A 16328-nucleotide genomic window follows, 5' to 3' on the forward strand; every position below is an offset into this window, starting at 1 on the left:
TTAGAAAGATCCTTCCAGCAGCAGTATAGGTGTCAACTTAACAAGAGGAGAAACTGTAATCAACAAGTGCATTTATTCATTTATTCAACAAATATTTGTAAAGCCTCTACTATATACCAGACTCTGTTTTATGCTGTGAGCATAAATAGGAATAGAGAGTGTGGACTCCAGTGGTGTGGGGTAGTTATCATTTTATAAGGCATTGTCAGGTTCCCTCACTAATAAAATGACTTTTAAGCTGAGACCTACAAAAGTTAAAAGGGTGAGTTATGAAGCTTTCTGGGAAAGACCATTCCAGGCACAAGGTACAAAAAGTACAAAGGCCTGGCATCAGGAGTGTGCTTGCAAGAGTTCAGAAAATCACAAGGATGCCATTGTGACTAGAGCAAAGAGAGCGAGAACAGGGAGACACATAGAAAAAAGGAGGTCAGACTTGGACTTCTGCTCTGAATAAAATGGCTAGCAGAAGAGACATACTCTGACTCAGGCTTTTAAAGAATCTGGTGACTGTGCTGGGAGTACAGTGGCAGAGGCAAAGGTGGAGACAGAAAGACCAGCTGGGCAGCTATTGCAATGATCCAGGTAAAAGATGAGGACTGTGCAAGAGTGGAGGATGCGGGGAGAAGTACTCAGATTGTTGACTATATTCTGAGTAAAGAAAGGATGCTAGAGCAGTCATCAAAGTGTGAAATGAGGCCAGATTAAAGCACTGTGTGAGATTATAAAAATAAGTAGACGATCTGCGAGATGTGAAAGGGGAAGAGTCAACAGGTTTTGGTGACCTATTGGATGATAGAATGGATTTTAGAATGACTCCCACATTCCTGGCTCCAGTCATTGAAACTGGAGATACAGGAAGATTTGTTTTAGGGTGTGGATGATGAGGGCAGACCTGGGCCTGCGGAATTGGGGATGCCTGTGGACTGCTCACATGGAAATACATGGGAAGCAGTTATGGACCTTTCCAGACAGCTGGAGAGAGGCCCAGTCTGGGAGTTGTAGGTATTTAGCAGGAATTTGAAATTATGATGTGAACGACTTATTAAGGAGCATGTATAGAGTACAAAGATAAGAAAGCCAAGAATTGAATGCTAGAAAACATTAACAGTTAAGAAGCAGACTAAATGGTCAATTTAAAAAGGCATAGACTTGTCAGGCCACTGAAAGTGCCGTCAACTTTCCTACTTTAGAAACAATGATGGCCATAATGAAAAGCTAACTGTGTGTGCCCTTTGTAATTACCATCAACTCTTACCAACCAAAAGCTAATGCTTACTAATGCGCAACGAAAGGAATTTGTGCTAAAAGAGTTTAATCATGCATCTGAGATTGTCAAGTCTTTGCTTATATTATTGACATTGAATTATATAAACTTGGATAAATGTATCACAATAAAATTCCTACTAGCCCAATTATAAAGTCTTCTGAGAGATGCTTTCTAGCTGTGAGTATGGGAATAAGGAAAATATAGAATCTTCTTTTGAAAGACTGGATCCAACTACCAATAGTCACAAGTATGAACTGGTTGACCTCTTGATGTCTGGACCAGTATTATGCCTGTGACCCTACCTTTTCTTCATCCTTTATTCTTCAGTCATGATCATGTTCCTTTGAGTGCTTACTTCAGTTTTTTTATACAATTTGACTATTCTTATCTCTAGGCTTATACATTAAAGCTCTATGGTGGCTCCCACCAACAACCTAAATAAGATATGAATAGATCATTCATGTAAGATGGTATGTAATTAAATAGGGGCGCCTGGGTGGCTCAGTTGGTAAGCGTCTAACTCTTGATTTTGGCTTAGGTCATGATCTCATGGTTTATGAGTTTGAGCCCTGCTCAGGATTCTCTCTCCATCTCTCTCTGCCCCTCCTCACTCTCACTTTCTCTCCCTCTCTCTCTCAAAATAAATAAATAAACTTAAAAAAAAAGATGGCAGGGGCACCCGGGTGGCTCAGTCATTTAAGCGTCTGACTTCAGCTCACATCATGATCTCTCGGTTCGTGGGTTCAAGCCCTGCATTGGGCTCTGTGCTGACAGCTCAGAGCCTGGAGCCTGCTTCGGATTCTGTGTCTCCCTCTCTCTCCACCCCTCCCCTGCTCATGCTCTATCTCTCTCTGTCTCTCAAAAGTAAATAAATGTTTAAAAATTTTTTAATAAAAAAATTAAAAATTAAAACAAATGAAAAAAGATGGCATATAACCAAATAAATATCAAGAAAAGAGATTGACATTTATAATTACCAAAAAATATAAACTAAAACAGTAATAAAATTATTTGTACATATACTAATTTAAAGAAACTGTTTTAAACCTAAATAACATTCAGAGTTGTGGTAAAACTGATTCATTTGAACCCAGCTGATTAAAAATGAACACATACAAATAAAAAAATTTAAAGTGTTTCTGCATTTTGATTCAGTAATACTATTTCTAGGAATTTATCTGGTGATAACAGATCAACTAAAGAACAAACATATATTCTTTGCAATGCTGCATATAATAATAAAACAATATGTTAAATAGAAAGTAAAAGGAAAGTTTTATTTATTTATTTATTTAATGTTTATTTTTGAAAGAGAGACAGAGCATGAGTGGGGGAGGAGCAGAGAGAGAGGAAGACACAGAATCTGAAGTAGGTTCCAGACTCCAAGCTATCAGCACAGAGCCCCACACAGGGCTCGACCCCACGAACCACGAGATCATGACCTGAGCTGAAGTTGGTTGCTTACCTGAGGCGCCCCACAAAAGGAAAGTTTAGGAAGTGTGATGACTTCAACAATAACCAAAATGTATGCCTCTTTATAAAGATTAGAAGAGAAAACAGGAAAAAAAAAATACCCATGCTAGGGCATTGGGATTTAAGTTGCTTTATTTATTTTTCTTTTTTTTTAAATACTATTAATCCTGTGATGACATTCCTCTATATGAGTGCACAGGACAATAACGGTTTTATTTCTACATTATTTTTGCTTATTTGATGCAGTGGCAAAATCTTAGCTCTTTTCATCTAAGTTAGCAATGATTTCTTACTGAGCTTTGGCAAGAAAATGGAGTAAAGATGTTTGTTCCACTGAAAGCAGAAGGATGGCACTCACTTCAGGTAACCTTCATGTCCTGAGGAGGATAGCTCTTTATCTTCTGCTTCCCTCTGTTTATATAGGCCTGGGATCAGAGAAGAAAACCATTTCTTGGCTTCTATGATTTTGTCTATGGCTCCAACCTCAGAGATACTATCCTTCTGTTTTCCTGCCTATAATCCCAAGAAATCCACAAAATGGCAACTGGTCCAGCTTTTCTTAAAAAACGCCCATTGCTCACCTAAAGATTTCTAGAACCTACAAAAGGGTCTTGTTTGGAATTGACCTGGATGTCTTATCATTGTCAATAAAAGACAGACTCAGTAGAAAGGGCCCTGGCTGCTGTAGCACCTAATGTATTAAATGATAACTTGAAATGAAGACCTTTTATAATTCTGTCTTTCCTTTGGACAGCTAAACATAGGATGTGCCAATCAATTCAGCAGTGCTGCTCCAGTTCTTCTTCAGTATTCTCATGATGCTGGAATGTCCTGGTTTCTGGTGAAAGAAGGCTGTTACCCAGCATCTGTGGGCAAAGGATGTGAAGGAAACTCCCGAGAACTAAGTGAGCCCACCGTGTATCACACAGGGGACTTTGAGGAATGGACGAGAATCACCATTGTTATTCCCAGGTCTCTTGCATCCAGGTACAGTGACCATTCTTATTATGTGCCCTAGGCGTTATTTCTTGGAAGCATATATTTATCTCAATATCATCATTTCAATAACATACAAGAATTCATATAGTCTAGCCATATCTGTTCACAAAATAAGGAAAAGAGCCCTGGGGCAAAGTTCCCAAAGCCCAGGTGTGTGTTGAGGTGCACATGCACCCATGCATGCTTGTGAAACAGATTTACTCATTCATTCATTCATTCATTTATCCAACAAATATTTATTGAGCACCATTCTGGGCACTGGGACAGCAGTGAACAAAAGATGTTTAAAGTCCAAGGGAGTCATAAGGCATTATTATATCAGACTTTGACTTTATATAGATTTTTGGTAATTTAATACCTACCTGTGTGGGCAATTTGAGATATCTTGTAATATAAAAGATCCCTTTAGGGGCTCCTGGGTGACTCAGTCAGGTAAGCATCCTACTTCAGCTCAGATCATGATCTCATGGTCCATGAGTTCGAGCCCTGTGTCAGGCTCTGTGCTGACAGCTCAGAGCCTGGAGCCTGCTTCGGATTCTGTGTGTCTCTCTCTCTTCCCTTCCCCTGATCACACACTGTCTCTCTGTCTCTCTCAAAAATAAATACATATTAAAAAAGATTTTTAAAAATTCCTTTAAATAACTATAAAAATAATATAAAGATTAAATATCAATTGACAGAGAAATGAGATAAATGGATTAAAAGAACTTGAAGGAATTAGTTTCATTAATAGGGCAATAAATTTAACTCTTAGTTTTCTGGCAGCTAGGCAAAGGGGAAAAATATATAGTCATTTAGTTCTCATGTTTGGATAAAAAGAAAAAATTCATTCTGATTTTTAAGAAAAGGATAACATTTTTTCCATGCTTAGTATTCTAAAATAGATTCATAGCATGTATATGTATCCTTATGCCAGGTAAAGTAGATATCAGTATTTTTAACTCTATCATTTTATGAAAGATAAACATTCTTCAAGCAGACACTTCTTAATTGAATCCCAGGATGTAGCATTAAATCGTGACTAAGTCAAGGCATTTCTGCAGAGCTGAGATGATATACATCTATCTACTTGTATAGCTTTCTGGTTGTGACTTCATATACACTTGGAATATTCATTAGTGCCATTCAGCAATATTTCCAGCTTGCTTGCTTCCTTCCTAGAATATGGTAAGATTATATTTTCCCCGCATCTTTAAAAGTTTGATGCGGTAATAAAATGTGAATGGAAATCAAATGTGTGGTTTTTAAGAGCCCATGTGGATTTTGTCATGTTCTATGCTTTATGAAAGCATGTTTTGAGATGTAGTTTACATCAGTCTGGGTCCCTTAATGTCTACAACAAGCAGACTTCCTTGCCAGCCTACACTGGGCATACAGCAGAAGCAAGAAATAACTTTTGTTGAGTTAAGCCACTGAGATTGGGGATTGTTGGTCACCACAACATAGCTTACCTGCTCCAGACTGATAACAGTGGTAAAAGCATAGCAGTTGATAGGAGTGGTCTATTTATAAAGTTCTTGGAGACCATTCTGTCTGTGACAACTTTCACCTAATTGATCACCAAACTTATTGTTCCTCATCTAGCTAGAGAAGCTGGTTATGTTCTTCTGCCTCCGTCAGTACTTAGGTATGCATCTTAAAAAATTACACCACAGACTTTGGTAGACAATCTTCCTAGGTAGGGAAACAATTTTAGTCAAGGATGTACAAGTTTCTGGGTTAATCTCTTAAACTTTGAAGCATAATCTTTAAACCAACTTTCCCAAGAAAGTTTGTCAGTCAGTGTATCTAAGTCAACTAATAATTTTTTTGTCTTTATATGCCAGTGTTCTTTGTAGTATATTAAAGAGAGAAGATTTGATGTATAGGTAACAAAGTTGATGAGTTGGCCTTCTTCAGCAAAATTTAAGAATTTGACTTACATTCTGTTTTAGTTAGGCTACAGGCCCAGCTACTGTAACAGAAGAACAAATACAAATGCTTTACAAGGCTTAAACAAGGTAGAAGTCCATTCTTTCTCATATAGCAGTCCAAAGGTGATCAGTTCAAAGCTGACAGGGTGGTTCTGCCATTCTGAGCACAAGACTCTCATCTCCAGATCCAAGGCAGCTGTTCTAGATCTTGTCATCTCTTAACCAGTAGAAGGAAAAAGGAGTCAAGGATGCATGGATACATTACTTTTTTATTTATTTTTTATTTTTTTTTAATGTTTGTTTATTTTTGAGACAGAGAGAGACAGAGCATGAGCAGAGGAGAAGTAGAGAGAGGGGGACACAGAATCCGAAGCAGCCTCCAGGCTCTGAGCTGTCAACATGGGGCTCGAACTCACAAGCTGTGAGATCATGACCTGAGCCGAAGTCGGGAGCTTAACCGACTGAGCCACCCAGGCGCCCCATACATTACTTTCTTAAAAAAACCATCCTACTCCTTGTTTATATTCTTGAGTATAGCCTAAGATAATATATGTACAGTTATCTGTCACAATGCAGCCTGTCTCCCCAAAACTTAGTAGCTTAAAGTAACCATGATTTACTTCCTCATGGTTTTGTAGGATTATCTGGGTAGTTCTGCTGCTCTCTCTGGGCTCCATCATGTAGCTGCATTTGATTGGTGAGTTGGTTAGTGTTTGGGCTCAGCAAGACCTTTCTCTCTATGTCATCTTCATCCCAGTGTTTTTTACAGTTAGGTGGTTCCAGAGTTCCAAGAGAACGAAAGTAAAAACTGCAGGACTATCTTATTTGCCACATCCAATTGATCAGCGCAAGTTACAAGGCCAGTCTAGATTCAGAACGTGGGAAAACAGACTCCTCTTTCTGATAGCAAGTGCAGAAAAGTCACTTTATAGAGGAACATGTACACAAGGAAGTGTGATTCATTGGGGGTGTTATTGTAACAATCTACCATAGTGTGTTACTAGTCCCAGTGACTCACATCTCTTCCAACAGCCAAATGTATTCACTCTCCTCCCAAGACCCCCCAAATATCATTCCCATCACAGTATCAGTCACTAGTTGCTGATCTTGTGATCTCTATCAGGTCAGGGTATGGCCATGGATCCCCGTAAATGGCTCCTCTTGATCTAGAGACCTGTGAACTAAAAAGACAGTTCTCAGCATCCAACATACAATGGCGAGACACTGACAGGATAACTACAATAGACACTTCCACTCAAAAAAATAATAATAATCATAAGGAAGGAATGGGAATCACATAGCAGCCACTGGCCAATAGGAATTCTGAAATCCAGCAAGATACTTGTTATTAGGACTCCCTCCTCCATAAGCAAGGTCTAGGACAAGAAAGTGGCCTTGATTAAGTTCTGTTCCTTAGGAGTCATTCCTTAATCTATTGTTCTTCTCAGCTGTTGGTTCTACTCTGTAGGCTTCAACCTCTGAGGTATCTTTCCTTTGACATGAAAATTTATCTGTGTTTGTATCTTAATAGCCATCTCATCCTGCTTTCTGCCCATCAGAAGTTGGGCATGTAACAGTGTATCCCTGTAGTCCTCACTACCAGCTGCCTGTCTTCCCCCCTCCCCAGCTATCCTTTTCTGAAACATTGGCTCAACCACAGATCTTCCAAATATATAGTGTAGCATGCTGTGAAGCTGGGGAACATTGAGTGGTGTATATTTGCTGCAGTGACTAGCAAGCATATCCAGGTGTTGTAAGACATCACTATGAAAGCAGTGGTAAAGCCACACATGAGAAATAAAAGAAGGTTTTCCTCAATATCACAAAGTGAGCCAATATTTTGAAGCTCCCAACATACCAATATTTTTTTGGACCTCAGCTGTTGGAAGAAGAAATATTCTTCATTAGAGTCCAGCTTCCTGGCTAATTTGAATACCATCCAGCTTGCTGGTTGATGGCATGTTGGTGACAAAGAGCTCTCTACTGAAGAATAGTAAATATATTTCCACTTTAAGAGCTGTTGTTTCTTCTGCAATATGTTAAACTCTGCTATCTCCAAATGCAGTGTTGGAAAGCTGAGAATTTGAAGTGTGAAAATTGTTAAAATTGGGAGCTATTTTGCCACGAGGCAACATGCTTATAATAGTTACTAGAACATTGCTCTTTCACAAATAATCGTAACCTGATTTTCTCAAAGGAGCATTTTGTCTTCATATTCATTCTCTTGGTTCTCGCCTACAAAGGAGACATGTTGGTGACAGTAGCTACATGCTGGTATATCCCTGACCCACGGCAGTGTCCCCAACCATACAGTCTGTCATGTCATGCAGCCTTCTGTAGGTTCCCTATGCAGAATGCAAAATGTTAATATTTCGGGGGCGGGAAGAGGTGCCAGAAACACAATTGCCTACTATTCTGCAGAATGTCTCCTCCACTGCCACCATCACCTGTGAACCTCTGCACATGACCAGCAGATGCACAGGAAGCTTCTTGGTTTGAAAGGCTGATGTACATCTGAAATGTGGTGGCGGAAGAGGGTGGTATAGAAATCGATTCTCCTGTTCACCCAGGCATCCTCTGAACAAAAGTAATTGGGAAAGGAGACAGAGATAGAGTCTTCTACTGTTTCCTTATCTGGGAAAGCAAAACCTCTGGAAGGTTTTGTTCAAGATTTGAATGGTCAAGACACACTATGGTTTATTTCTAGTAAAGTGACATAAAACTGAACTGTGTCAGGGGCGCCTGGGTGGTTCAGTCGGTTGAGAATCCGACTTCGGCTCAGGTCATGATCTCACAGTTTGTGGGTTCGAGCCCCGCATCAGGCTCTGTGCTGACAGCTTGCTGAGAGCCTGCAGCCTGCTTCAGATTCTGTGTCTCCTCTCTCTCTCTGCCCCTCCACCACTCATGCTCTGTCTCTCTCTGTCTCTCAAAAATAAATAAATGTTAAAAAAAATTTTTTTAAAAACTGAACTCTGTCATTTCCTCAATCATCATGTCCTCCAATCCTTCCCAGACCTTCCTGACTATCAGATCAAAGATGCTCTTCTAGCTCTATGTCCTTCTCAATAGTAGTAGTAATCAGCATTGCACATTCACATTACTTTATTTAGGGTTCCATTGAGGTATTTCCTCATTTGACTATGGGCTGCATGATGGCAGGAACCTTGTTGGGTTTTTGTTTCCCATTGTATACATAACCCTAGCACTATGTCTGACATATTGGAGGCACTTGGTAAATGCCGGTTGAATGAATGGATATTGAATGAGGAATAAGGACCAACAGTAGGTGATTAGCTACAACGAAGATGCCTCCCTTTTTAAAATATATTTTCCAGGGGCGCCTGGGTGGCTCCGTCAGTTAAGCGTCTGACTTCAGCTCAGGTCATGATCTCACGGTTCATTGAGTTCGAGCCCTGCATCGGGCTCTGTGCTGACAGCTTGGAGCCTGGAGCTGCTTCGGATTCTGTGTCTCCCTCTCTCTCTACCTCTCCCCCGCTCTCACTCTGTCTCTCAAAAATAAATAAACATTAAAAACAATTTTTAAAAAATTAAATTGTTTTCCAAAATAAATTCCATGCTGTTCAGAAAAATCATTATTCTGCATTCTGCTGTGTCTCCCTGAAAAGGCACGGATAGCTCATTCCCACATGTGCACACACACATTAATAGCATGAATAATTTCAAGACTATATCTCCACTACTTTAAAAAAGATAAACCATGTGGAATCTAGACATGCTTATTAGCTTAACGTTGGCCTACTTCTTTTTGTTGTTGTTGTTGTAGCTATAGCTTTAAAACTATAATTTATTTCATATTTAAGAAGAGTAAATAAAAGTAAGATATACTTGTGGTCTGGTTCTGCATACAAGAATGGGTAACAGTCTCGTTCTGGTTCCTGCAATAAATTCAATTGGAAATTTATTCTGTAGGTGGACAGCATAGTACTTTGTCTTTAACCTTCTCCATTGTTCCACCATAATATTCATATGAGTAGTATCAGTACCCAGAGAAGAACTAGTCCAAGGATGAAAGTTATCCAGTCTTCAGTTGACAAAGCCATTCCAATAGTGAGCAATGAATATCCTAACGTAGAGAGAGGGATGAATTCATGGTGCCACATCAAGAAATTCCTGGGACACCTGAGTGGGTCAGTCAGTTAAGCAGCTGACTCTTGATTTCAGCTTAGATCATGATCTCATGGTTCATGAGTTTGAGCCCCACATTGGCCTCCATGCTGATTGCGCAAAGCCAGCTTGGGATTCTCTCTCTCTCCCTCTCTCTACCTCTCTCTGGCTCTGTCTGAATGAATGAATGAATTAATTAATTAATTAATTAACTAACTTAAAAAATTCTCTGCATACCAAATCTCTTATAACATGGTAGAAGCATGTGGGATCCCAGGTATGGTAGATTTTTGCTGGTATAAAAAGAGGTTTTCAAGTAAAGATTCAGAAACAGTTTGATGAACAAGTATCCTATTATAAGAAAACAGCTCTTAGGCAAAGAATTAGAAGGCATTTCAAGAAACAGACAAGATAACTTTTAACTGTCAGAAACCACCTATTTCTTCAGAGAAGAAATGAAACAGCCACCTCACTTTGGCCTATTTCTTTCTTTCCTTCTTCTGATGGTCTCTCCATGACGACAGTTTTTTTGTTTTTAAAACGTTTATTCTGGCTTAAGAGACAGACAGCAACAGAGAATGAGCAGGGGAAGAGCAGAGAGAGAAGGAGACACAGGATCTGAAGGAGGCTTCAGGCTCTGAGCTGTCAGCCCAGAGCCTGATGCAGGGCTGGAACCCACAAACCATGAGATCGTGGCCCGAGCCAAAGTCGGACGCTTAACTGACTGAGCCACCCAGGCGCCCCCATGACGACAGTTTTTTAGTTAATTTCTTAGTAGTCCTTCTTTTTATTCCAGCAACCCTGAGGTTGCTAATTTCTTGTGCTCAGTTCCAAGACTGTGCAGTGGAGAGTAGGACAGAGCAGCAGTAGGCATCGGGAACCAGGCACAACTTGGAAAAATTTAAATGAAGCAAAACTTGGCTGATGTCATGAATGGTGAAAACTTTCTTGCTTTGGTTTACACCTGCCAACTAAAAGCCATCCAGCAAAGATAAAGAGAAGGAAAAGAGGTACAATGTCTTGCCCTATTTCTTTGAAATATGGGCTCCCAGCTAGGACTCTTAGCTATGATTCATCATGTCCTAGACTCACCCTATTAGCCAAATAATTCATCATTTTGTTTTGTTTTGTTTTTTCTTTATTTAAATATGGATTCCTTAATTCTGAGCTCCTGAGGTCTTGTACCTTCTCAAATATCTAACAGTGCACTCTGCTTCTTGGGTCAATAGGAGTCTTAGACCTAGGGGTGCCTCCTCTCTCTGGCCAGACCAAACCCTCGTTCTCTTATTGTTATGAAAATAATAGGGACTCCCAAGAAACAGATGGGTGAAAGTGTTTCACTTGCCCTTCATTCATTATCAAATTACCCAAGCATCTAGATCTACCCAACAGTGGGAATCTACAACCTTCTAAATGCTTCTGGGCCTCAACCTGAGCCTGCTTCTTCCATGAAGTAGGGCAGTCAATAGAGATGCCCTGATCTTGCCCAAATAGGAGGACTTAGAGTAGAGGAAACTTATTCTTACCTCTTTCTTACTTTCCATGGGATAGAAGTTGTGCATCTGTTGTTTCTCTGTATTATAGAAATAGAAAAGGAAGAGATAAGAATGACTTTTAATCAAAGAGGACTTGTATCAGAGAATTGGCATGTTTTCCTTTTTATCAAAAGATACACCTGTCTTTTGAGAGGAGCACAGGAGCCTTGCCATTTTCCTTAAAGGCAGCAATTGGCAAAAGCTGCTGATCATTAATTCCATTTACTTCCTTTGAGAGGAAAAACATCTGCACAACCTAAATAACATTACAACCCCAAACGGAGGAATTTTCCCCAGGTCCATGACACACCACTGTATTTTCTTTTTTCTCTTTCTTTTTTCTTTTTTTTTTTTTCGCTTTGTCTTTTGTCTTAAAAAATAAAACCAACATATTTTGAATTAGCTTCAAAGGAAATAAAAGATGTTTGCCTACCTCTTAACACACTGAAGAATGTGTGCTAAGACTTGCAGTAATAGGTGATTAATCTCTGAACACTTACCTAGTAAACAACATTTTTGGTTACATACTGCAGATTTGCCAAGAGTAGGTAACTTAAAATAATGAAGAAAAAAATCCAGGTTGATGGTTCTGTGTTGCCAAATAATCAAAGCTATGAAGAGCTAGAAAGAAATGAATTCTGACACTACTGTATTATTTCCACAATAATGGAGAGGACAAGGAACCAACTTTGTCTATAGTTATCCTTGACAATCTTCATTAATCTTTAAGATTCTTTACCCTTATTTACTAAGAAACTGGATTCACTCACAAGTCTATAAATATTGGCAGTAAAATTAATTGGACTCCGGGTAACCTAATCCATCTTCCTTCTCTGATGTCAGTAGAACTGAGAAGGAAGAGGTATTTTCCTGGTGTGATATTATAGATGTGGATGGGTTTCCATATATTTGAAAAGAGAGATGTCCTGAAGGGATTGCAAAGGCTGGGAAGCAACTGGGACAAGTGTTCATTTGGCAGTGTCCAGAATGTTGTGGAGGAGGAAGCACTGGGCAACAGCCCAGCCCACTGGTGTTCCAGGATTTTGAAGCACTGGAACCAGGTCTCTCTTTTGTTCATTGGCAGAAACCAGTGGTCACTGGCAGCCCAGCTGGTTGCTAAGAGTCCACAGAATGAGTGTCTTAGAGATTTGAATTTGAGAGATGAAGAGGGAGCCAACAGGTAGGAGTAGCATTGTTAGTATGAACTTAACTCTTTCCTGTCAGAATCACATCAGTGGCAAATAGCTAGAGTCCCCCTTATATGTCTTAACAAAGAGCATTCTATTTGATGGTCTCAAAAATTCCTAAATGGCCTCTTCTGAAAATACCCATAAAATTAGTGCAATGGAAGGGAGAAATACTAATTAAGTGAAAGGAATACCTTTCTGGTTTCTGTTACTAAAAGAGTATGAGATGGAAAATATACAGTAAAAACCTATATTACATTTCTGGCCATCAAAAATCTTCTGTACTTGATAATCCTGATATTGAAACATTTAGGCTGAAGAAGAAATAAACAGGCTGAGAAAGAAAACAGGCTGAAGAAGAAAAATAGGCTGAGAAAGCTGTGAGAGAGACACCTTATTATGAAGGTCAAGTGTCCAATCAAGAAGACATGACTTTCAAATAAACATTAATCTTTTTTTAATTTTTCTGAACTGCTCTGTATTTTAGTGCTTTTGTACGCAATGTTGGTACAAGAAACACATGTGTTTGTTTTTTCCTGACAGTAAAACCAGATTCCGATGGATTCAGGAGAGCAGCTCACAGAAGAACGTGCCTCCCTTTGGTTTGGATGGAGTGTACATATCCGAGCCTTGTCCCAGCTACTGCAGTGGCCATGGGGACTGTGTTTCAGGGGTGTGTTTCTGTGACCTGGGCTACACCGGTAAGGCCACAGACATGCATCTGGTGGTTTGTTTGTAAAATATTAATCTCTGGCTACTGTATGCCATGTTACTTCTTCCAAGGAAACAGATTCTGAGATGATTCTTCTTTAAGTCCTAATTGTAGGAATTTGCCACCCAGGCCCTTGAAGTGCTAAGATATTCTGTAGTTTTGAGCTGCCTAAGGAAAAAACCATGGTAATGCCAATTTCACTCCCTAAAGAGATTTATTTATTAGTAAACTGATAGTAGTTAACATTGCTTTAGGCTCTGCTTTATGAGGCACTATAGTAAGTGCTTTTCATTTCATCTCACTGAATTCTAACAAAAACCCTATGCCATTGTACATACTATTATTGTCCTTGTTTATATTTGAGGAAACCAAGACAGAGAGGCTTAGTATCTCTCCCGAGGTCACCCAGCTAGGAATTGCTGTAGCTAGGCTTCAAACTCTAGCAAGTCATTCTCTAGAACTCAAACCTAAGCTCTTCCTTGACCACTTGGCTGCAAGGGGCTCTCTGTGTTCTTTACATTGCTTTTTATACGGCATGTAATTTTATACATGCAAAGTAAAAATCAGTGTAAGAAATGATAAATCCAGGGCTGCCAAAAGAGGACTTTACAAGAGAAATATTTCTGACCATGGGCACCGTTGGCTGTTGCTACAAGGAAAAATAAAAAGGGAGCTGAGATTAAAGAGTAAAATTGGCGAAAATGTTACAAACTTCAAAAATCTTTCTGTAAAGTTTTTCCTGGAGGCAACTTCAAAAGGATTCCTCCCAGATTTTCAGTGCTCTGCCCTTCTTCTGGCGCATGACCAAAGATGAACATATGTTGTTGCAGGCCTTCTGTGGAGTGCCCAGCCACTCCTGGTTTCAAGGGTGTGTTTTTTTTAATCTGAGATTAACTCTCCTTATTGATCCTCTGATAGAAGGACAGCAAAGGAACACATTTTATTGTGGACAAAATCTATTTGTCAGTTTGCACAAATCCTCTGAGTAGCAAGAACCATGGAAATGTGTGGTTCCCAGTGTCTCTCTACTAAGGAATAAAAAATGATAGAGGTGGAATAGTGTTTTGTAATGACAGTAGTGATGGCTGTACTTCAGACAGACAATTGTGAGATACAGATTTCCATGTGGCTTCTTTCCCCTAACACCTGTGGAAATGCTTCTTTAGCCCGGGCTCTGAATGTACCTTCTAATGTTTCATGATTTCAACAAAGCCTCTCTCCTGTGTATTTCTTTTCTTGGAAGCTGCACAAGGAACCTGTGTGTCTAACGTCCCTAATCACAGTGAGATGTTCGATAGGTTTGAGGGGAAGCTCAGCCCTCTGTGGTATAAGATAACTGGAGGCCAGGTTGGAACTGGCTGTGGAACACTGAATGATGGCAAATCTCTCTACTTCAATGGCCCCGGGAAAAGGGAAGCAAGGACTGTCCCTCTGGACACCAGGAGTATCAGGTGAATAGTTTATTTGGTACACTTCTCCATGAAGATTCACCATGCCTTGTGGTCAAACCTAAAACACTCTGTTATCCTATTGAGGACTTACATAATAAGGTTTATCTCTATATATTTTGATATTTAAAAATGAAGTATAACTTCAACTCCATAATAAAATAGTTTCTGCAAAATGTATACCACAATTCATTAACCAGCCTACAGACATCACCAAAGTCTGTGTGTCTAATGTATGTCAGCTTGATTGTCTAAAGTTCATTGTTACTATGAAGACTATTTGATATTATTTTCATATATGCCAGGTGAAGCAAGGATTTTTTTTCAACTTTAAATTTTGTGTCCGAAAATGATACATTCCGTTTATCGAAGTGTATTTGTATTCACTTATTAAAAACTGTCCCAGGGGCACCTGACCGACTCAGTTGGTAGAGCATCCGACTCTTGATCTCAGGTTGTGAGGTCAAGCCCCATATTGGGTGTGGAGCCCTCTAAAAATAATAATAATAATAATAATAATAAAATAAAAATAAAAACTGCTCCTGAAATTTAAAATACCTATACTGACACCTACTGGTAAAATAAAGAACTGCTTAGTTTTAAGGTCAAATGAAATAGTAGCACACCTAAAATAAAACTGTGCTTTTTGTATTACTATCAATTAAATTATTTGAGAATCGGAAGAAGGGAAGCAGAAGAAATATTTTAAGCTTATAGGCCTTGTCTTCACTAAAATCTGGGGTTCTATGTCACGTTTTTTCTGCCTTCAGTCTCATTCCCTTTCCTGTCACAGTGGGCTCCTGTCATGTAGGCCCTCTCTGTTGGTTTACTATGGATGGAGGGCTAATTTACATCACACTGAGTGAGTGTCAGCTGTGAAAAATTAAACCATCCAAGTCTAAGTCAGCAGTATAAGTAATTATGTGGCCCTAAACTAATGCAGCATTTGGCTTCTTAATGTTAGTTTTTTCTTCATCCTGAATTTCCAAGAATAGTATGATCTCAATCTAAGGAATGACCATTTCAGTGATTTCACTAAATTATGCCAGACTGTCACAATGAAATAAAGTTCACCCGTTTCCTTTTGTTTAAATCGTTGTTGCAGAATAAAATTAATGGTTGTTAGGAAACTTTTTTAAATGCTTATAGAATTAACTTGCTACATAATCTATGCAGCTTCTGATTTTCATATGCCCTTTGTGTTTAAAAGTAACATTTCAGAATTACAGAATTTTTTTTTAATTTTCTGTGTCAAAACACAGAAGGTTAAATCTCTTCTGAACTTACCTATTTATGAATAAACTGAAGTTTGGGCTTTTGGGGTTTTTTTCACCAGACTCGTTCAGTTTTATATACAAATTGGAAGCAAAACTTCAGGGATTACCTGCATCAAACCAAGAGCTAGAAATGAAGGTAAGTTGCTATATTTCTATAGAAATTATAGTTACTATTGGCACATTAGTGTTTTTTCTTCCCAAAGTTTGGCCAGGATTTTGCAAACTGAGACACTTTCTTTCTCTTCTCTTTTCCATCATTAAATGACTAGCTGCATGGAGCCACGATGTCTTAGGTTCCTCATCTAGATCCTTAAGCCTGAAAAGCTCATGGATCCTATCAGAGTCTATTTGTTTTAAGGAATGCAATTCCTTTATAACTTTCAATAGGAAGA

General features: G+C 39.1%; 1 protein-coding gene across 1 annotated transcript in view; it reads left to right on the top strand.

The window, feature by feature from the left end:
- Nucleotides 1–16328, top strand: part of RELN (reelin) — a 535267-nt gene that overhangs the window by 420073 nt on the left and 98866 nt on the right. The window contains exons 28-31 of the mRNA XM_047850601.1: nt 3495–3727; nt 13043–13200; nt 14455–14662; nt 15996–16072. Of these exons, the coding sequence (XP_047706557.1) occupies nt 3495–3727; nt 13043–13200; nt 14455–14662; nt 15996–16072 (676 nt within the window). The remainder of the gene's footprint in view (nt 1–3494; nt 3728–13042; nt 13201–14454; nt 14663–15995; nt 16073–16328) is intronic.

Source organism: Prionailurus viverrinus, chromosome A2 (genome assembly GCF_022837055.1).
Source record: "Prionailurus viverrinus isolate Anna chromosome A2, UM_Priviv_1.0, whole genome shotgun sequence".
Lineage (NCBI taxonomy): Eukaryota > Metazoa > Chordata > Mammalia > Carnivora > Felidae > Prionailurus > Prionailurus viverrinus.